The 24,718-nt window shown below is 36.8% G+C and overlaps 1 protein-coding gene across 2 annotated transcripts in view; it reads right to left on the reverse strand.

Annotated features, from left to right (window-relative positions):
* LOC111031966 (nuclear hormone receptor FTZ-F1) overlaps positions 1 to 24,718 on the reverse strand; it is a 63,747-nt gene that overhangs the window by 14,605 nt on the left and 24,424 nt on the right. For both annotated transcript variants that reach the window (XM_022312116.1, XM_022312115.1), the window contains one exon: positions 14,006 to 14,389. In XM_022312116.1, the coding sequence (XP_022167808.1) occupies positions 14,006 to 14,389 (384 nt within the window). The remainder of the gene's footprint in view (positions 1 to 14,005; positions 14,390 to 24,718) is intronic.

The following is a 24,718-nucleotide window of genomic DNA, read 5'->3' on the forward strand; positions in this document are numbered from 1 at the left end:
ATATTATTACGCCGTGGCCAGCAGTGAACGAAAGAAAAAATACACACATTTTTGCGGACAATATATTATAAAATCCTATTCGCTGACGCGCACACGTCGTTGTACCATTATTTAAGTTGTATATACACAACGACGATGATGCTGATTTTGTTATTGTTATATTTTGCACCTACCAGCTACATCTATTATACGTTGTTTTTTTTTATTAATGTAAAATAATATAATGATAATACATTTAATAATTACGCGCCGTCGCACAGATCTCGGTAGAAAAAACAAATGCTGGTATGGTTGCCGTAAACACAAACCGGTTATAGCGCAGGTTATGACGCATGAGAGTAACGAAAAAAGAATTATAGATACACACGGCGGGTAATAATAATAATAATACATAATACGCGACCACCGATAGTGATAATAAAACATATGGTCGTCCTCAATCGATTATAATATTACGATCGTGATAACTGATAAGTTTCCACCGCGATACCTGAGCTCTATCCTCAGCATGCCAACCGACGCCGCACGCTATATATTTGGAAGGAAAGTCAAAATATTATATATAAAATATTGAATGTACTATATATACATTATACATGTTAGGTATATTATGCTCTTGGAAATATAAATTATAAAATCCGGTCGGCTGATCAAAATAAGACCAACAATATTATAATATAATTACGTGTTGTATACTGCAGGGGCGAAAAAGCGTATTTCCGATCGAATCTGCCAACAATATTATATACACATATCGAATAATAATAATGTTATAATACGCATGCACGTGCGTGTGGTGAATTTGTGAGCATTGCGCCACGGCTACATTGCGTAAGGATATGCGCGCGATTTCAAAACGTAATTTTAGTGGATACATATCGAGATTGGGCGTTAAAACGAAAATAATTACAAGCGCACATTGCGTAAGTTACGAAATAACGTCTTCGTCGTCGTCGTCACCACCACCGCTGATGCAGCGGCGATCCATCAATGGATGGAATCGATTGAGGACTATAGGGAATAACCCAGTTTGTTTAATATACCCTAACCCTGGCAGAGCAAAGGTATATGTGTATATACTAGAGCTATCTTAAGGATAACGAATCGCTGCCAAAGGATTTATGTATACAATACACATTGTTTTGTCGCCCAGACGCCCATAAGTTGGACTTATTTTGATTAAAGCTCAGCTTTCCTTTTTTCAAGATCGTTATCGAAATCCGTCGAGTTATTTAACCCGAGTCTCCAGAATTAAAGTGGTATATCGTAAGTTCGATTCCGTTTCTATTCCCTCCAAGCCGCTGTTATCGTTATTATTATTATTATTATTCTACCCGTCGTCGTATTATTATAGTCGCCTTCGTTGTCGACGTCCGATTATGCCACCGGTCGATATTGTCCCGCCGGTCAACATATTGTCTCGGCGCTCTTAGCGGAATTTCTACGGTCGTACGTTATCGCGGAGCTCGTTAAAAACCGATCGCGGCGAAATGTTTACGAGCGTATTCATGGGACGACAATAGTATATAATATATGATATGATATCTATAAGAAGAGGGTCTTTGGCGGCGACGAGCTTATAATCGATAGTCGTAGAGATGGAATAAGACAATTATTGCTAACACACTGCAAATATCACAATTATTATTCAATAAAGTTCGATATTATCATAATACAGTATTATACATGTACGGTGCACTCGAATGTTGGGAACGAGACGGAGGGAGATAAGGAGGTGACCGATTTTTGTAGTTGTATATTATAAGCACTCGCATACACAAATACGATCTCGAAGGCGTGTGGCCTTGAGAACAACACCACTGCCGAAGTCACCACGAACGATGGATACACGCCGCTTACGCAATTAAGCGGCAGCGTTGCGGCTACGCGCACGCGCGCGACGCGGCTGCTATGTAATAATATATTATTCCATTAAGCGGGGAGGCGGACGACGATTGTGTGCATATTATGTACTCGCCTAGCGAGCGGTTGTTGCGACGTTGCCATCTCCGCAGCCGCCGCCGGCCGGTCACGGTGTTCGGAGACTTGAACGCCACCGCCGCCGCCGCAGCCGTCACGTGCAGTAATGATATGTACGTACAAGGAGAGAATATATTCGGAAAGAAAAGAAAAAAACTCGAAATTACAATAACAGTAGCGCGTTATTCGCCTGCAGGATGACAAGGTGGAGGTAAGCGGGACCAAGTGAAAACACGCGTCAAATTGCTTGACGATTATGTTGTATGTTATTATTGTATACGATGTATGATGCGACACTACTATTATCATGGGCGGAGATTTTTGATTCTCAGACGAGTGCTCTGTTGTTGTGTTCAACTACTGCATTAGCTGCTGCAGTAAATAATATTGATTGATCGATTGTCACTCAGAGAGAGAGAGAGAGAGATGCGTTTGCGATGTGGCCAGTAGTGGCCCGAAGACTGCGGGTGAGCGCCAGTGCGAATGCGAATGCGGCATATATATTATTATTATGCACACGATTTACGGTCAAGGCCATTCGCCTTGGCCCAGTCGCGGAGGAGAAAAGTGAGTGCGCCACGATAGTTATGAACATATAATAATATAATAGCTTGTGTATAATAATAAGAAAGAAAGCGCGTGCAGAACCACCGCCGAGTTCCGCTTTTACTTTCTTCGGGTTTGCCGGCTCTTCGCACGTATCCATCGTCGAGGACCGAAGGTCGTGCCTCCGGATAAACGTAACACCTAGCGTCATCGTAATTGTGCAAAATTGATGCATTTTTCGTCCAGTGCGCAAGTCGTCATCGCCGCGTACGAAACTGCAGTTGCCACCAACGTACAGCAACACTCACGCGATTACAGGCCCGAGAGTTTACGACCGGTGATAGCATTTATATACGTATGTTAGGGGTACCTGTGGATCAGTGATAGTGACTTGGTTACCAATTGTCGGTTGGTATTGAGGTAGAGAATTCCGAAAACAACCGAATCGCGCTAGAACACAACTAGAATTTATCGCATAACGCATATATACGATAAAAGTATGCAACCTGTACAAATGTTTTACCACAACTATATACTACTTTTACCTATATCCCAGATAACAAGACGAAAGAGAACGAGTATGGATGATATACCTAGATAAGAAGTTGTTTGTGATAAAAGGGTGCACAAATTGTAAACAAATTGTATGTAGGTAACGCGGTATAAACAGGTAGAAGAAACAATGCCGACAATCGGTGTTAGTTTTGTTTGGACTGTAGACACGGATGAGAAACATTAGAGAAACACAGTAGTTATTTAGACTGAAAATAATGTTTCGTGTAACGTGATAACTGCGGACAAAGATAACTAAAAACGGCGTATACAGAAATTTGATGAAACGACAAGTTTTGAATTTTATTTAGAGCTATGCTTCGGGTAAACCATCTCGGTTGCATAAATAATATACATATTATACACATATACATATATTATAATATACCTATAAGAATTATAATGATATTGTGTTCACGGGTTAAACCTGTGAGTAACAGATGATACGAATAAAAAACGATCATTGATATTCCACTGGAAATATAAAACAACTGCGGGAATGGGTGGTGTTGTATACTTGTATGTAGGAGAGAGTTGTGAAGTTATTACAGACGTAACATATAGGTAATGCATTATACATATATATTATAGATAGACGCCTACCTAAAATAATATATCTTCTAGGTGTACATAAAAAAGAGCCAAGTCGTTGTTTGAATAGTGATGAGTTACTGGAAGAGATATTACGTTATTTAAAGTTACGTATTTCTAAAGTTGGTGAATTCTAGTTCATTGTGTACCTATAATCGGTGTATGCATTTTCGTCAAAATCCGTTAATTTCGTTATTGTTATCAAGTACGCATGAATACATTTAATTTTTTGAACAAATCCTGGTTATAAGTTAAGTGAGTTAATCAATTATATATTCCTACGTTTATATATTGGCAATATAATAGGTATAAAAACAGCTCGTCACAAAGTATAAAAGTATAATAGTTACACAACATAATACGTATAGTACCTACATTTTGCCAAGTGAGTCACGCGTAGTTTCTGAATATATTGCTAGTGAAAAATATCAATTATTCCGTTTTTCTTCTATTAAACGAGTACAAATTGATCGGATTTTTTTTTCTCTCGCGAATCTATTCTTGTCTGAACACCAGGAAGAGATGCTCCAGAGTTGAAGGTCTAATGGTTGTACGGAGAGATATTACTAGGAAGTTGTCGTCGCCGCGACGCTGCCGTCGACGTCGGGTTCACCTTGATTATAACACCGCCACACGCCGCCGCGGTGTAAACAACAACCCGGAATGGACACAACAATGCATACCATTTTTAACAGGAGAAATATGTAGGTACTCCACCTCTCCTCCACTACACAGGCTCGACGGATTATTATAAACAAAAGCTCACAAATCGAGTTAAATTAAACTATTGAAGTACCTACCTAACGGGGAAACGTTTCGGAATTCTGATAATGGGCAATGAAACGGAAAAACAATTTTGATTTTGTTTTACAGTACCTACACCACAATATACACCTGCAGTACATTATATTATCAGCTATATAGGTGTACTATATTACCTATCTACTCTATTATATTACACCTTGTTCGTATTAGCCTCACGGGGTAACCCCAAGGGGCGCTCTATCGAAACCATACCGATAACTTTCTAAAACTAATCTATATTATGACATTATTATATTACATTACAACGGGCATATTGTTGAGGCGTCTATTATTATGCTGTGATTAGGTATTATTTTTGTTCTTATTGTTATTGAATAATTAAGTAACAAACGCCTCGAGTCAATGTGTATATAATATACATTACATACGAAGACCAAAAACGCAAGTCCTACTTTTTACGACATACGCTGTAAGGAGATTATAATTCGAAGCCTTAAAAGTTCAATAAGAAAAATTGTCATTAAACAGCTAATAAATAAGCCAACTCTATAAGTAGCTGTTACGAAAAAATTTAATCTTGAGTAAATTTAGCTTAGGTACCTGATGGTCTATGAATATTGCTATGGCGCCGGAAAATATATCTATGTTGGTTTACATCAGGATTGTTTTTTTTTTGCACAAAAAGCGATTTGATCAAATGGTTTCAAACGTCAAATCGTACATACAATACAATAATATAATATATAAAATCGGATTTTATTTTATAACTTCTACAGCACACACGAGAAGACTAACAAAATACGTTGACATAGAAAAAAATCGTAATAAAAATATTTATTTTGGTCACGTAATATTGTTTCGTTTAATATTGTTTAAACTTGTACAACAATTTCAATTCCGCCACCATGGCGCGACTATATGTCATTATCGAAGCATTATTATTTTTCCCCGGGAAGAAAACTGCACGCGCGGATCTATAATACAATATACGATATTGTCCCGTGCGCGATCGGCAGTCGCATGGAGGAACCTAACCTTATAAAGGCACATTGTTGATGGCAATTCTTTTTTCCTCTCTCTCTCTCTATATATATATATATATATATATATATACATATACATAATTTTATGTGTATGCATATGTATACTCTGGGGGAAAGGAAAACGTAAGATTTAAAAAGGGCTGCCCCATAGTGTCAAATCCGCGAACAGTGGCTGCGAATCGTGCTTAACCTTGACAACTTGGCGTGGCGCTATAGCTATATTCTCAAGGCCGAAAATGGCACAGCCGTGATAATACGCATAAACCGCACCCGACGGTTAATCTTTATCTTCAGTATACTCATTATCATAGTATCATTATCTTCGTATCACCAAACCGTCAAAATAAAGAGCTACTCCCCACGTAACACGGCGGCGATCGCGAGCGGCAAAATTAACAGTCGTCTGTTTTCTCTTTGTCCCGTACCTTCGGTGCCCACCGGCCCACCGCTCCCGCTTAGTTTGCCGGAGATCGGTTCAAGTAATATTATATACTGTTTTGTATAATGTGTGCGTGTGTGTCGTCGTCGTTGTCATATCGGATTGTGAAACTGGTTGTACCTAATAAAATTAAATAAAAATTCGGGCACGTGACCATCGACAGGTGGTGGTATAGAAACGATAAGAGGATAGGCGGGCGGACGCGCGCGCGGTGTACGTAATGGTGAGGCCGAGTTCGGAGAAAGTGAACCCGATGTCGTGTACACACGTCTATATAATATATAATGTTATACAGAAGAAGAAGAAGAAGAATACGATATGTAACGTGCGTACAATAATGTGTATTCGTGTATTATAATTTATAATTTATAATAATGGTATGGTATAATACATATATATTATGTGGTAGTTGGTGGAGAGGGGAAAGTGGAGGGGCCGGCGTGAAAGATATGGGACGCGCGTCTGCGCTGAGGCAACCGACGAACAGCGACCGTTGCGTAACGTTAGCTCCGGGCACGTCTGCAGACATTGACAGTGGCCCATTTCGACTTTATGATATTACCAACCGTCAAACGTTTAGAAAAACGGACGGACAGTGAAACAGGATGACGAGAAATAACGTTACGACTAGAAATAATTTCATAATTAAATCGATTTCATTTTTTTTTATGAATCGTTTACCTAATATACATACTATAATAATTAAATCGACGTTGTCCGTTCGATGGATAAAATGTTCGCCGTGTGAGTAATATATAATATTAACGCGCGGAGAAAAATAATATAAAATGTATAGGTAACTGTACGGCTGCAGCAGACCCACAATATCCGACTAATAAAAACATAGCTCAACAGAGTCAATTGCTCTTTGCAGCGTTCATCCGTCCGTAATTTCAACACGAGCGGACGCGGAGCGCATAAAAAAAACAATATATGCATAATATAGGTCTCGGCTCGAGGAGACATTTACGACGCGACTACGTACCGCCCACGTGATACCTCTCCGCGAGCAGACGTCCCGCCGGTGAAAGCCGGACACACACACACACACACCATAGGTTATAATATTTCGGTTGCAACCGCACCCCAGACGCTTTCGACATTAAGTAAGGACCGTACAGCAATAATTGTCTGGACATTGTCATTCAAAGTTATTTTTTTTCCAAGTCTTTTCGGTGCCGAGACACGACGACGACGACGACAGCGAAAAAAAGGTAATAAAAAATCCAAGTGAAAACGTCTGCTGCTTTGTTTTTTTTTCGAAAGCAAAAATGCACGAGCACAAAGCCGACCGCGGTTAACGTGTTTTTACTAGGAACTGAGATAATATTAATATCATGTGGATTTATGCGAGCGCGATCGTCGCAAGCGTATAATGTACAATATTGCGTACATCATAAGGAGTACGCGTATTAGCATTCGGTTTTCGAATCGCTGTGGATATTTATTTATTGTAATATATAATATTATTAATAATATATAATAGGTAATAGCACACGGACAGGAGCCGCCGCCACCCGGGGAGAATATTATTATGATGCAAAACAAAACGAATGACGCAAGACGCGGGCGAAAACGGACGGAAAATATCGATTCGATTCGGCCGGCGTTTTGAAATAACTTACGGAGGCAATAGTTTTACGGATCACCAACCAACAGGCATTTTTACCCCCACAGGTCGTTAAAAATTAAAAAACGCGAAATTCGTTTTTCCGTTAGAACACACACACACACACAGCACGACCGAGTGCACGTGTCGACACGGACACCGCGATAAAAAACCAACGGCGCACGGCTGTATCGCCATCGCGTTTGTTTTTAAATGTCAACGGATTTGGGGCTACGCAAAACCATCAGAAACCGTGAACTCGAATAAGTCGATTTTGGTGCTGGCGTGTTATGGTATGAATATTATCATTGTACTACTACGGGATGTAGCTATATGGGTTGTGTACGGACGAAGACATAAAAAAAATAGGTCAGTCTACAGAAACGCTCGTCCGACAAAATTGCGCAAAGCACGCACATTTTGGCGCCAGATCGTCGAAACTTTCAGGACCGTAGGAATAACGCATATATATTAAATGGTTATCGATAAATATGCGACGCAAACACATTCCAAGACCATACAGAATCACGATAATTAATAATAAATAATAATATTATTGTAAATAAATATTAAATAATATTATAATGTTATAATGTCGGCAAGCGGCATTAAAAAACGCGTTTATCGTCGTTACGTGACGACCAAGGATGAGGCGGTGACGGTTGGGTGTTGGCCGACTACGTTCGTATACATCGAGAGAAACCTAGATCGTCGACGACGACGATGATGTGACCAACGGCGGCGGGTCCGCAGGGTCTCGGGGGCGGTCTTCTCGTTTCTCAATATTATTAGGTACTGTTTTTTATCCCAACGAACAAAAATAATTCAGTTATAATCGAAATAACATATAGGTAATAATATATTATATTACAATAATGTAACTAGTCGCATTGGAGTAGGAGAGAAAACGACAACGACGATTCGGCGGCGGCGTAACCATCGCCGCCGACACAGGTCTACCGTACAATGACCGACACACACACACATACACACTATACAGAGAATATTCCGATCGGCCGCGCTCAGAAAAACCGGTCCCCCGCGGCGGCGGGGCGGAGGCGCGTCTCATTAAAAAAAGCGACGACGACGTGCACGCAGCGCACCGGTGCGCACTTAGGGGGCATTGTAACGAAAATGAATATAAATATCGTATGGGAAAAAACCGAAGCTCGTTTTTGCTATGCCCGACTATATAGAGAGGAGAGCTTTTCGACGACGGACGAGCGTGTTAAGCCCCCCCTCCCGGGACGACATATCATTATTGTTTTTATTCTTTCATCAGTGGATTTAATAGATATTATAATATTAGATAATATTATTATCAGTGGCACAAATCGTTTATGTTTTTAGGGAAGGGGGCAATCCTAGAAATTTACCAACCAGCACCCACCCATTATCACTAATTATCTACAATTCCACAAACAAATCTTTTTACTGCTATATGTGAGTTAATCATACATCATGACATTTAAGATATAATTATATAAATATAACATAACCTCCACCAACCACTAGGAGATCCACCATAAACACACATACTTTTTTTTAAGCAAATATGAAAGTTTAAGATAATTAAATGTACTACACGAATAGCATAAGAGAATCACCGATTGGCAACATCTCTTGAACTAAGTTAATAGATCTCGACACCAATAATTAGGCTACGGTATCTGCGTGTCCAGGTTTTCGGAAGAGTGCGATGGTGGATTCGTGAGAATTAGGGGGAGGAGAGCGTTTTCTGTGCGTATTAAATAAAATTTTGGTTGACACGTTTATACCACCTACATTGTTTGAGCACACACCAACTAGCAAAACATTTTTTTAAGCGGGAAAGTGCCCTCTTGCTCTTGGGGATTTGCACCACCGAATTTATTAGGCAAGTATATCTCGGTTATTCAATCACTTTTATAATCGTCTGTGCCGTTTTTGACTAGCCGGACGGGTCGACGGCAAACGTCTCTCAGGCCAGACGGTCTTAAAATACGTTTCGAAAATCGTACGCGGCCAGCTTGCAGGTGCGGCAGAGGTGGCGGAGAGGGGAAAAAACTCGCGTAATAATTTGCCGCCGAGTACACCCGGTGAACGCGCGCGCGTGTGTATGTGCATAATATACGCGGGCGGCGGCGCGGCTCGCAACTGGGCCAACGGGGCGTGCGGGGGGTGACGTTGGGCGGAGATTGTGTGACCTACTCGCCGGGACCCTAATTAAAGGAGCGCGTTGCGAAACGCCTAGGCCGCGCGCGCGTTCGCGTGTGTGTGTTTATACATGCACAAGTATACTCGGGTAAGCGTGTGTGTGTTTGTGTATACTCGCCCAGCACACACACACACACACACACACACACACACGTCTGTAAATGTATAATATGCTAATCTACATTCAGTATGCATTGTGTGTGCGTGCGCGCGCGACAGCAAAAGAAAAAACGCAAACACATACACACACACAGACACACACACATAGACAAACATCAAACCGCACCGTCGAGAGTGAGAAGAATGATGACAACTATTGTGCAACAGCCTACGCGCGCACACACGTACCTGCAGGTGTGTGTGTACGGGCGCGCGACTCGATTTTCGTTTTCGTTTGATTATTCGTTTGTTTTTCGTAAAAAAAAAATATATATAATATCCAGACTCGCTTTCGCGCGGCAGATAACGCAAGAAACTAGGTAACCGCCGCCGTAACTGAAATATTCTCTCCCACCGCCGCCGCCGCCGCGCCGTAACGTTACGACGGATTATTAATGGTCCGTTAACGAGTCTATATGGCGCGCGGGGTTTTTTGCACAACTCGAACGGTGCCGCGCGCGAGCGCATATTTCCGAAACCGTTTTTCTCGAAACATAAAATACGTGCCCTATTACGATATATTATGCTCGCTCGCCAACCCCCGGTCATAACAATAAAATATAATGTACGGTATTGGGTGTACCGACGACATAATACTTTACAATACGTACAACACGTGAAGAATTTATCGCCGCCACCCGGCGATTCCAGCGGCCTAACAAATAGTACCTATGCATTATTATTATAATAAACGCGACACGCGCGAGGCGAAAGATATAATATATAATATCGTTGGGAAATCGTTACACACACCTATTTATTGTTATTATATTTTTATTATTATATTATTGTACAACAAGTCTTCGGGGAGAATTTTACCACCCACACTGCACCCGAAAATATCGCATACGCACGCATCGTGTCCGATGTTTTCGGCTATGATGTATATGGACCCACTTATATAATATAATATTGTGTTTTACCGATGACGGAATAGGAAAAAAAACATGGAATGCGTTTCGTACGAATCGATGCGATTTGTGATGAGCCAATTTTCAAATTGCACGCAACAATCACTCTAACGAAACAATCGACAATGCATACACACAGAACAGGATTTCCGAACGCGATTATCAGTATACGCATAGCGCCCCGGTGGTAAAAAGAACGGAAGTTCGATGCGTATATTTCAATAGAATAACAGATTGAACACTAACACACACACTCATGCGAGCGAGCGGGTCACAAACATATTATACGTCGTACAGAATACACCTCGATGTCTATCTATATATAATACTCTGGTGCACTATAGCGGGAAATTAGGTTAATTTTCATGCCAAAACCAATTATTATTATTATTATTATTATTATTGATAATAATATTATAAATAATATAAATAGTTAATCGTGTATACGTATGTACGACGACTGTTGTATCTCATTTATAATATCTAAACCATAAAAATGCGCCACATAATGTTTATCATTATTCAATGGTCGACCACATTATCCCTCTCCACCGCCTAACCACCCGGTACACGCGTACTGTACATATAGTACCTATACGACATCAAAAATTAAAGGATATTATTATTATTATCATTACTATAATACGTAACACATAAACATGTACATGCATGCATACAGAATATATTATACATATATATATGTATTATATATAATATATGGACATATACAATAATAATAATATAATACGTTATACAATTTTAACTTTTTTTTTATTCTTAAAAAAACCGAAGGACTGAATAGATTATAAATACAAAACGCAATATATATCGTCGTTTTTATATATGTATTTCTATTATGTATTTGATATTCTACCGGTGGGACGAATCGCCTTGTAATAGAATAGCAGAAATAATAATAATAATAGTAATAATAATAAACTGTATGATGTCATGGAAGAATGGTGGAAAGCAATGCATATACAGACGGTGTGGGAGGGGGGACGCTGAGAAAATCTTGACGATCTTGACACGGATTCGGTCTGTGGAACAGAAAAACCGAGTTTTTTTTTATCATTATTATCTCTGTGTATATATTCTCCATATTACGAGTTACAAAATAGTAAATGTGTTTTTTACTACTTGTTTCAAAAATCTTATACGAGCAAGTTTTTTTTAATATTATTTATTAAACAAACTATAACACTCAGTGTTTGTACCTTGTACGTACCTATATTTACTACCTAATCATATGTGAATATCACGATTTTATTTGTATTTAAAATATAAGTCAATTTTTAATATGCATTATAATATGATATATACAACATTTTAACTACTGAGTTTATCTAACGTTGTGTATCAAAATTATGCGGTTTCCTGGCAATTATAATGTATACATTTTATTATTTGCAAAAGTTATATCTACTATATTGTATCCGTTATCGTTTATTGAAATACAAATTATTTTACACATAACGTATTACACAATACTTAACTATAGTTAACTTTAGTTTATTGACCGGCTGGCAGATATATTTTAGGTAGGTATATTTGAAATTTCTTTCACAACGTGCAATACATAATTTCAATAATTTACGTTGAAACGATGTATTAGGATAACGTAAATAAGTGAAACACGGAGACAAAGTTAGCTAAGTACTCGAAATTTTAAAACCAAAACTGAATTATAATGAGTCTAAACATGGGAGCAAACTTTTAAAATACTGTAGGAAATTTGAAAACGAAACTTCACAACTTATATAGTAGTGGGTAGGTTCTGTTTAGGAAAATCAAACAATGTTTTCTAAGAGATCGGGGGTTCTATAATTTCTACATAGTATTTTATAAACCATAATATATATATGTATTACGTGTATTGTGTATGGGAATCGTTCCCTCCTGTTGCGCAATAAATGGAATACGATTTTAATAGCAGACAAAACTAACACCACGGGTTACCCATCAATAAAAATCAATATCACTAAATATATTATTACTATGGGTAATACACCTCTATATGATAATAATATTAAAACCGTGCATAGACAAAGACCCAAAAAAGTGTAAAAAACAACAAACTTACATGTGGGTATATTTATTGTAGGCGCATTAGAAAATTAAAATAAAACGTTCAACCTCGAAACTCTCTGGAGCATTATAAATAATATATCGCAATACTGACTTTGACGATTAATAGTACAAACAATAAAGTGGGTTCGAAAAAATCGAAAATACGGGTTATCAAAGTTGTACTTTAGATCGTTGTTTTTTCCTGTACGCAAGGTTGGAAATTCACAATAATTCTAAGCGACCCGCATTTCCTCAAAACACGGTTATTAAACGCAAATACTTAAAAAAAAATTATATTTATATATTAAATGCATAGAAAAAATGACAAATCGATCAACCCGAGTTTAATCTGCACGAAGGGACAACATGCTAGCCAGTTTGTCGGGGACAGTCTTGTATTTTACAAACGATATTATTATCCCTACACATTATGAAGGTAGTTAAGTCGTAGTAGTATTCGTAGTGTTGTGCCACACACACGCGTATGTTTTTCAAACTCGGGAGAGAAGCATTTAATTAAAATAATTGGGCGGATGATCCAAAATTGTACAGTTGCGCTGCTGTTTGCGCTGTATACGTTCGTTAAACATGAACAAATCCCTCGTAAAATGTACTATAGTTGTTTTACGTACATCATCATATAGCCCGGTGACTATATAACACGACAAATTATTACAACTACATAATAATAGGTGATACACGCTGCGCAATTTGAGAATTAAAGCACGAGACGTTGTGTTTCCGTACATTAACATAAGCATGTCAGAAAAATGTGATTTTCAGTCGTATTCTTAATCGCTTCAGACGGCGGACGGCGGTGATTATTGATAATATTAGTATTTACTATTTAATCTAACGATATATTATACGAAAATATTTCAACCCAAATAATAATAATAATAAATGGTTTCCGATGAATACATATTAGGTATTTTGGTAAGTTATAATTTTTTAATATTTAACTAATAAGTGAATTTTACGCAACTGCCGTTTAAGTTTTCAGCGTAGAAATATAATAAAAGACAATTTTAAACGCACAATTTTACGTAAAAGGATGGTGTTTAGATATGAAGGACCCGTGAATTGTATATTTAAATATAGTGATAATATTAAAAATAATAAAATAATATCAAAAGACACTAACCTTCGAGTTTCATGCCGACTTCGAGACATTTCTGGAACCGGCAGAACGGACACCGTTTCCTTTGGGTCTTGTCGATGTGACACGACCGCTCGGCTACGCACGTGTACACCTTTTTGTTTTGCACAGTCCGCTTGAAAAAGCCTTTGCATGACTCGCATGTGAGCAGACCGTAATGGTAACCGGACACCTTGTCGCCGCATACGGGACACAGTTCCTCGATGCCCTCTTTAGTGTCGGGCAGCTCGGAACCGGTGGCCGACGGGTTGACGGCGGCTGCGGCCGCGGACACGGGCGTACCGCCGCCGTTTCCGCCGACGGCCACGTACTGCTGGAGGCCGTCCATGGAACCGGACACACCACCTCCTCCTCCTCCGCCGTTTCCACCTGCGGAACCGAACAAATACGCTGTGTCCACATTACCGAGCTGATAACAACCCTGGTTACTGCCACCCATCATCGAGTACGCGGCAGCCGCGCTGGATGAGGGAGTTTGGTGCTGGGGCGGCATGTATTGGTACAGGGGCGGCGATGAGGCGGGCGGCTGGTACAGCGAATCGTCACCACCGTCGTCGCCAGACGCCTGTGGCGGGCTGAGCCCGAAATGGGACAGATAACTGGCAGAGTGATCCATGCCGGCTGCTAACATATGACGTACGTACAGGGCGTCCCGGAGGGGCACCCACTTGACACGCGGATCGCACTTTTCGTCACGAATAAGGGCTGCTCGAGAGCATATTTTACTAATGTACTATATTGCAGGGTGGCAATTGGGGAGTGTCGGCGACGGGGTGTTATTCGGGGGCGAAGAAGACCTTACAACACCCGAAAAAAGTGCTACGCCGGGTTTGTTGGTACAACGACGGCCGTTGCGGCGATGTCGCGCTGGAATGTCGTCGCTGTATATAGTTATTGCTATAGGCTAGCTGTCGGCTTTCGTCATGTCTATATGGCTATTGCACTGCAGGTTGGCGAGACTCGTTTGCACAACAACGCGCCCGGCCCGATTTCGTCACTGTGAGACTGAATCGGGCGACGACGGCTATACGACGACGACGAAACGCAATCGTTGCGCGGCTCGACGCACACACACACACACACGGGCGCGCGCGCGCTACACGAACACACAACACACGAGCGCGCGCTACACGCTACACGCACCGGGACCGGTGGGGGACCGACACACTACTGGCGAGCGCGGACACTGTACGACGACGGCGACGACGACGACAACGGCGGTGACCAAACACGAATAAATTCCGAAAATTATTATAGTAATAAATAAAAACGGCTATTTATTAATATTGTAAAAATTATGTAAACAATTTTTTTCCGATTTATATTATAACCGTATAATATACACACTAATTCGAGATTTATAAATATAAATAAAAAATATTTTAAGCGTAAAATAAAGCGATACAATTTTTAAAAAAAAAATTTTACAAGTACCGCGAGAGGACGTATTTTATTTTACAACGAATCGAGCGCGCTCGACGAACACATGTACGAAACTTCGCGGCAGAGTCAGGTTAGCCGTGGCTGTAAGATCGGATACCACACACACAGACACACTGACACGGACGGCACGACGAAACGGCTGAAACAAGTGAAAGTGACGGGGCCGGCCCGAGGTGGGGGCAAACGCGTAATGGCTGTGGCGGCGGCGGCGGTGGCGGTGGTAAGGGCGGCGGCGGAGGAGGCGGAGTAGGCGACGGCGCGGTTGTACAGTCGGCGGCGGGGCGTGGGGGGGATCTCAATGACCTACTTTCAATTCTGTATGTGTGTGTCCACAATGAGTCCGACACACAGAGCAGGCGGGTTAGCGTGCGCCCGCGTGCGCGAGCGCGTGTGTGTCTGAGTGTGCGAGCGCGCGCGGGGAGTGTTTTTGTGTATGTATATGTCTGTGTGTGTATGTGTGCGCGCGTTTGAATACGCGCGCCGAGAGGGGTGGTGAACGAAGATACGCGAGCGTCTCACCTCAAGGTTGCTTAAATAATTAACTAATATTATAATATATTATATTATATATTTGGAGGGAAAAAACGAGTTAAATATTAAACTAAAGTAACAATAAAAAACCCCGTAATTCACGTGTAATAGTTCAATGTAGGTATGTTATAACTTTAAAATTGTAATGTCCCAGTTATGTTTATATATAATGTATCGATCTCAAGATTACGATAAAAGTGTGGTTTATTATATATTTAACACCCGAATTGTGCATATTATATTAGGTGGTATACTACAGTGTATACGAAAATATACTAATAACAGTAATAATCTTAAGAATGTTCCGAAATTGCATAATTTTTAACTAGATTAAATCTCAATCATGGCCTAATACTTTAATACAATAATATAAGATGATATTATATTAATACAATAATATAGTACAGTGATATAACATAGATATTCCATTTTTTTTTTTGTTCCAAAGTTGCAATCAAACCATTTTAATCTTTTAATGTTTTATTGTTTTGTTGATCAATTTGTACACATAAACGTATAAATATTTGGGTGCATTGGATTTACAAAAAAAAATTACGCATATTTCGCCAAAATAAATTCATATAATATGTAACGACTGTCCGATAATTTAATTGTTGATTTACTGTATGCAAATTTATTGTGAGTATTACGGAGAATCATGCTACAATATGAGGACAGTTTTTCAACGTTAAACCCAACTGACGTGAAATTGTGTTCTATTATTATAACGATTTTGTGAAGTGTTTCTTCTAACCTAGCTAGGAAGACTGTAATAAGTTTCGTAATTACATAACTAATCGACCATAGTCCTGAGTGTGAAAATGCTATATGGTGTGTCTGTAAGTAAATTATATTTTACTGGCTATAAAAATGTATCTACATATGGTTGGAATACTAAATTGAATTAAAAAAATTGAAAGTTGGTTGTAAACATTAAATATAATACATTAATACCTACATAATAACGAGGTGCGATCATTCAATACTTAATACAAAATGGTTAATTAATAATACTGACATGATTATTGAATGAACTTTGATTAGGTACATTACTTCCATGTCAGTATAATTGAAAAACTCGTTTTTATTAAGTAAATTTAATTTATATTATGTCATAAGAACATAATAGTTAATAATAATATAGGTCTTATAGATAGATAAAAAAAAATATTTAACGGGGCATGTATGAAAAGATACATTTATACAAAACATCATATCGTATTATCAAATCAAATTTAACAATGATAACCAAAATACAAGAAAATAAAAAAAACATCGAACGGAACAGGTGTGATGTTATCGATCATTATTTCACCGTGTTAATTGTAACTATAACATCATTATAATATTGTCATGCCCATTTCCGTCGTGTATTTTAAGTTTTTCTTCTTTTTGTCACCCAACTGACCCAATTCCCAAGGGAAAATATAATCATCTCATCAGACCCTTAAAGATAATACATGCAGCGTGTATAAAAAAATGAAATCCGCCTTATTTTTGTAATTTGTTCCCGCACCAGGAGATTACCTACTGATTTTTTTGCTATTCATAAACGTTTCAAGTGTTTTTTACCCGCCCCTGTGGTCCTGTATATATAATAAATACGTACGAACCGGAGAGTCACCTGATACTGCCGACAGGTGCAAGGGTTATTAGAATAAATCTATTCAACAGTATTTAACGTTTTCCCTAAGCAACCATAAGGTTTACAAAAATAAAAAATATACATTTAAAAAAAATATATTTTTTAAATAATTATGTAAACGTGACCTATTTCCCACACAACTTTAAACCTAACCAATATATTATAATTAGGATTCAGTAATAACCATATGCATACAGTCTAAAAATATCGATACCAATATATAATATATATATTTATATTTATGTAGCGCACTGACGCGGTATGTTGAATATACACGACGGTCGAGCATATCGATCAATATAATATAAGCAAATACAATTACACATAATAAGCAAGTTCAATTGTTTTCATTTTGTACAAATATAAAACTAAATGTCAATAGCCGAGTTTAGATCTATTCAGCTTCTGTACAATTGTATACACGATATATGGATTATGGTGTCCTACTGACCTACATACTCAAGTGTGCTCTCATTTTCTTATCAGCAGTCAGGGGAAAAACAAAATACATACAAATATATTTGCACACGCAACTTGAACGAAATCGATAAAAATCCTTTTATGAACGTATTACTATCAATTAGACGAATAAAAGAAAATTGGCAAAACAAATTATAATACGAGCTAATATCATTAGATATAATAATTGTTTAGGCACATTAACGTACTTACTATACATGTGTACATCGATAATATTATATTATATTGCTCAACCCAGTGGTAATTAATTATTGTAAAAATAAAAACAAATAAATATATTATTTATAATTCATGTGCGACTGCATGTGCTTAGTTTATCTGCGTGATAAATGCGTGATAAAATTTAAATTCCATTAAAATGTCAATCGACAGTAATTTATGTAAATAAAAAAAGTCTTCAATTAATTATTAGGTATAATCGTGTCGCTTGTTAATACTATCATTAAAAATGTCTGAAATTTGAATTTTTTTATAACTCAAGACACATTTCATAATCTAGCCACTCCAAAATAGTACCTATAGTTGCTATATACCAATTGCCTACCTAGTAATGATGATTGATGACTAATATCACGGTATTGTGTATTGAAACATTCAATAAAATAATTGATAAGAAATCGGCATTTAATGTCATGACGTCAAAATGGATTTAACTTAATGAAATGAAATTTTCAAAGTACATACAATGAAATTCTTTAAAGAACTTTTTTTTGTATTATACTAGTTCTTCACTATAATAATATGATTTTCAATACAAAAAATATTCGAACATTTTGATGTTGAATTGTGCAGGTTTATGTATATAATTATACGTATAAACATACATTTTAAAAAATCGTGTAAATGGATTCGCATTTGATGTCAAATCGAGGCATACCTACTATTTTATTATTCATGTGTGTCAAAGTAGAACGTATATAAGTAAAAACAAACACTCGTATCGATTGTTATCGCGTCTTTTTTTATTATTTGAGCTAGGGCAAGCAGGTCCATAGTTCAATACATACACTGCAGAATATACTTTAAAATACCATATTTATGTATCTAGGTTACTGACAATAATATCGTACATAATTATTACATTTAAGTATTATAAATATATACATCATAATTGTATCGAAATCATGAAACAAATTTACTAGACTTTTGAACTTGTCACGTTTCTAAATAATTACTATTTGACAATAAAATCGACAAAATACTCGCGGGTTGTTTCTTTTTGTAAATGATAAACCACCAAATGTCATAATCGATATAGAAACCTAATAAGATAGTACAAGCGCATAAGGTCACTCAACAACATTAACACACAGTGATCACAACAATCGTTTAATATAACATTTGAGGTTTCAGAGACGCGTTTTGCACACATTATATTACATTATACGAGCTATTATATATGACTATTATACAATATATACGAGACGTGTGTAGACAGAATATAATATTTATTATTATGATTGTACAGTCTTAAAGATTTACATTTTTTTTTAGATCGCAATTGTAGTGCATTTTAATTTTGGAATAACGTTCGCGTGGGATTTGGCCTCAATAAAATACGAAATATAAACAGCAAGGCATGCTTATAGCAACAACAGCTATACAGCTACATAGCGTCTCACGCATATGACCGAAATTTTAATACTAAAATTTTTTTTCGTTTTTATCGTATCTAGCCACGGCCATAAGCGGAAGGGGTGGGAGTATACATATAGTATATACTGTATAGGTGACTATGTACTTATACAGTATATATCACGAATGCATCGTGGTTAACCCGTAGATAAGGGGCTTATAGCCCCACATGAAACATTTAAACCTCTAAAACCTATAACACATTAATAATTAGACTCGAGCCCTATACCATACGAATGTGTTCGGTAGACCCTATAAAATATATTTGCACAATATAACATTGCAAATATAAAATAATATACCTATTGGTACCTATACTAACTGTATATACATAGTATTGTGTTTTGTATCGCATCACATATAACAATATTAATAATAATTAATAATACACCTACATACATATACGCGGGCGCATATTACCACCTTCAAACGAATTCGAAATTGAACGTAATTGAATTGTTATACGTTTAAATGGCGTCGTCGTGCGCTCGCGCGCCGGCCCAAATAATAACCACGCCGCGGTGCGTATATTATCCACACACACACACACATACATACATACATATATATATATATATATTATAATATCAATAAAAGATCCATATTATGTTTGCCGCGACAAAGGGATTGGGCTTTGTGTGGTGAGCTGGGTGAGTCCGGTGGTGAGGTGGGGGCGGAGGGACGGAGCCCATTGTATAATAATATAATAATATATTATTGTACTTGTACACATATAATATAATTTGGTACACACACGTATGTACAGACACAACACGCGGGCATACATGTTTATTACGTTTGTTTGTGAATAGTGATGTGTATTATATTTATTATAATACGCATATATTATCTACCGGCCGCCGACGAATACCCAAGATATAAAGGGCCAGGGATAATCAACAGTAATATCGATATCGTAATAAATCTCGTACATTATTATGTACACACACACTCCTAAATAATATATTATATACGAGCAGGCGTTATGGGCCGCAACGTTAACGCAGTTGTGCTGGGCACGTGAACGGAACGACCGGCGCGATGCGCCTGCGCGCCGCCGCCGCCAAACCGCGATACGACCTACTTACGTAATCGCAACACTTGCACTTGAGCCAGTTACGTCTCCGTGACGGTGGCAGGTTGTGTCAGTGGCGACCTCCGTCCCGCCACCGCCACAGCGGCGGCGGCAGCAACAGCAGCCGCCAACCCCACCACGCCGCGCCGACACCCCCGGTAGCGGTTTTTCTCGCTCCCGATGCAAAATTTCGCGAGAACACAAATAGACGCGCGCCCGCGTATAAATAAATAAGCCGGACAAACGGTCGGATAAAAAAAACCATCGGGAGAATAAATAATATATTACGCACGACCGTTATACCAAAAGTTCCGAAAGTCGAATGCACGAGATGACGCGTCATCACTTTGTCTCCGGACAAACGGACGATAATATACAACAGTGACTACGTCCTATTGCACGATATAAAAATATAATGATATAGATTATAGGTACTGCGATGTGTAGTGTATTGTACATATTTTGTACTACACGGTGGTAAATAAAGAGTATAGATACCATAATAGAGCTACTAGCACACGGCGTAGGTTCAAGGATTATCTAGGTATAATACTATGTCTTAAAAAAAAAAAACAATCGTCACAAATGGAAAATATCGCAGAGACCGGTATATTGTTGGCCGTATTATATTATAATGTACATAATATTTTATTATTTTAACACCGTATACAACTGCATAAATCTATACTATTGTCTACTACAATAATACCTCTATCCACGCGGTTAATAATAGTTGTAGCGTGTTACTATTAGTCATTGAGTCGAGATAATAATTTTTATAGATATTGTAGTGTTATCGTGTTATTAAAATCTAGAAATATGTCCGATGAAAATATAACGAGACGAAATATAATCTAATATATATAATCACCGTTTTGCTGCGAGTCATTGGGCGGAAAATTATATCGAAAACAAAAATTACTCTTTGAAAGTTATTAGGAAATATAATTTTCAATTTTCGTGTACCTTTGGACACACGTTTTTTTTTTTTTTACAAAATACGATTTCACTAACAGATAATGTGTACGCGGCTGCGAATTAATATTTACATTAATTCATATGTATACAATAATATTAAAAAAATTTTTTGTCAGCTCAAATATTTACGTATTTAAAAATTACTGTACCTACACAATGATTAAATATTATTATTTGTACTATAGAAATATTGAGATAAATAAATCATCACGTTTTGGGTTAACTAGTTAGTAGTTATTTAAGTATTATGAACTTCAGATGTAAGTAGGCTTCTGTTATTTTTTAAGTAATTAATAATTATAATGAATTAATAGTCTATACAATAGTATACATATTTATATAAAATGCATGTAATATGTGTGTATGTGTAGAGATATTATGTAACAATATCACAAATTAAGTTTTAAGACATAATATTGTATCAGTTCGATTGTCTTATGAAAATTTAATTGATTTTATTTTCTAAAGCAGTTTTCTCTTCACTAATAATAATAATCGATTCAATTGATTTAAATTAAAATTTTATAAAATTTCAGTTATACGTTTATTTTGTATTTTTATTTTTTAGGTCATACATACACATTGCTGAATAAGTTTTCATTCAATTCAGTGAAAAATAATAGAACAGCCAAGAAGTCGTCCTTGAGATAACTCCCCACCCTCTACACATGCTAGAATCGTAGAAAATCGTCACGGACTGTAGTGCACGATAATTATTTTCCCGATTGTCTATGAATTTTACGATAAAGTCCTAGCGTAGAACAGCGATATTGGAGAAACATATGAATGTTTATTTAAGAATTATTGGCGTACATTGGTTTTATTATAGAAAAAAAAATACTAACATAAATAAAACCGAAAGTTATTTTCACTTTTTCGTGCAACAATAAGTGCCCGTCGGGGGTGTCATAACGACCTTGTCGAAACCCTAAATTCAATTGTTTGTCATTTTTCCCTTTCACGGGCTTGAGATTGGCTATAAAACGTATTTACACAAAACAACATCCCTGCAGAGACATTATAAACGTTGCATAGGTGGAGGTATACATGGTGAAACATCTATTGTAACGAATTTGTTTTATTTTTGGTCATACAGTGATCCCCAAAGAATTGTAATAATAACATATAATACACGTCATGTAAACATAGCCACACTGGTCTTCTGTTGATTCCCGAAACACCCATGCTCTTTTGTTAGTTGGTCAAGGTTTCCGAAAGAGGGTGAAATTCAAAATTATTAACGCTTAAATATGATTAAAAGTGTAGACAATATCGGGTTATTTACAATCGGGTAGGTTGCTAAAATGTTTTAAATGTAATAATTATGTATTACATTACATTTTCTTTAAATGTAATCCACCTATTACTTACATACACATTTCAACTAATTTAATCTAAACAAATACTACGGTAGTTTTATAAGGTTAAATAGTGATTTAATTCTCTAATAATCCTCACACCAAGTGATCCTTAACACATGGTATAAAATAGTTTAATCCTAATATTTCAAAGAAAAAATATTTAAAATACTGGTTTAATTAAAAAATGTATTTAAAGTATTTTACCCGAGATTTTACCTAAATATTTACACAATATAATATATATAATTTAGTACACAGGGTTACAATAAAACATGAGAAATCAATATTACTATTAGGTACTAAACATGTTTATATTTGACTATAGATATATATATTAATTATAGTATATATGCATTATTAGTAATGGTACTTAATAGACATTATATGACCAGTGTGTTATAGTTTCTACGTTTTATCCTATACGTTTACAAAATAATTTTGATTTCAATCAGATTTTGAATCAACGATGGTTTGCATTGCAGTAGAGGGGAACCGGTTCATCACAGCTCTATGGACCGTGTCGTTAAGTTGTCCTTGACACGGTTCTGTTGGATAGATTTTTAAAAAATACAAGCCCTCTCTCTTCTATACGTATCCAGTGATACCAGTAGGTTTTCATCATACACATAATATTTAACAATGTTCGTATAATATTAATTACATACAAACAAGAATAAGCCTCCCAGACGCTTTTAAATATACCTCGTCCGATTATTCAATTATGATATTGTTTGAATAATTATATAAAATGTATTATTTTAAATTTCTACTTTACATAGGTTAGGTTTACTATGAAGTAAATCGACAATTCTATAAGTATAATATAATATCAATTTAAATGTTATCGATTTTTTTATATATTTAACATGTTTAATTTAAGCTTAACCCAGGGCTTGAGGCTTCAACATAAATATTAGATGGTTATAATTAAAATAAATTTAGTAAAATTCGTTTCATTGAATTTAATATTAAAAATGTTGATCTGCCAATTTGCTTATGATAATTTATAATTTTAAAATAGATATTTTTAAAATCTGATAATTTTAAACTTCAATACGAGTATTAGTTCAAAAATTATTTAATTGTGCATTTGTAAATTTATTAACAAATATTATTTTAATTACATTATCTATATTACAATTAGTTTCTCTTATATATCTGAGTATAATAAAATATTCAGATTAAAATTTTAAAACTTTTATTATACTAATAGACATTAATATGATAACACATTTTTAAAGAAATAAATTACACAATCACAGAGTACACGGTTTTTACACACTTTAATTTTCAGACGGCGTTCTGTATAGGCACAGTAATTTGCACTGCAATTCGCGAGGCAAGTTCGCAAATAACCATCGCCCCTTTATCTGGAGACATTGCAATTACTTTATAGTTTGAAATAGGTTGTATGTTGTCAAATAAATAAAAATAAAAGAATTACAATAAATGTATTAATATTAACTAAGAGAAGCTTGTTTAAAAGTGAAAGTATATCATATATGAGTGTGGAATTTGGTTGAACCAAAGAACAAGAATTCTAAACATTG

This window comes from Myzus persicae, unplaced genomic scaffold (genome assembly GCF_001856785.1).
Source record: "Myzus persicae strain clone G006 unplaced genomic scaffold, MPER_G0061.0, whole genome shotgun sequence".
Taxonomy (NCBI): domain Eukaryota; kingdom Metazoa; phylum Arthropoda; class Insecta; order Hemiptera; family Aphididae; genus Myzus; species Myzus persicae.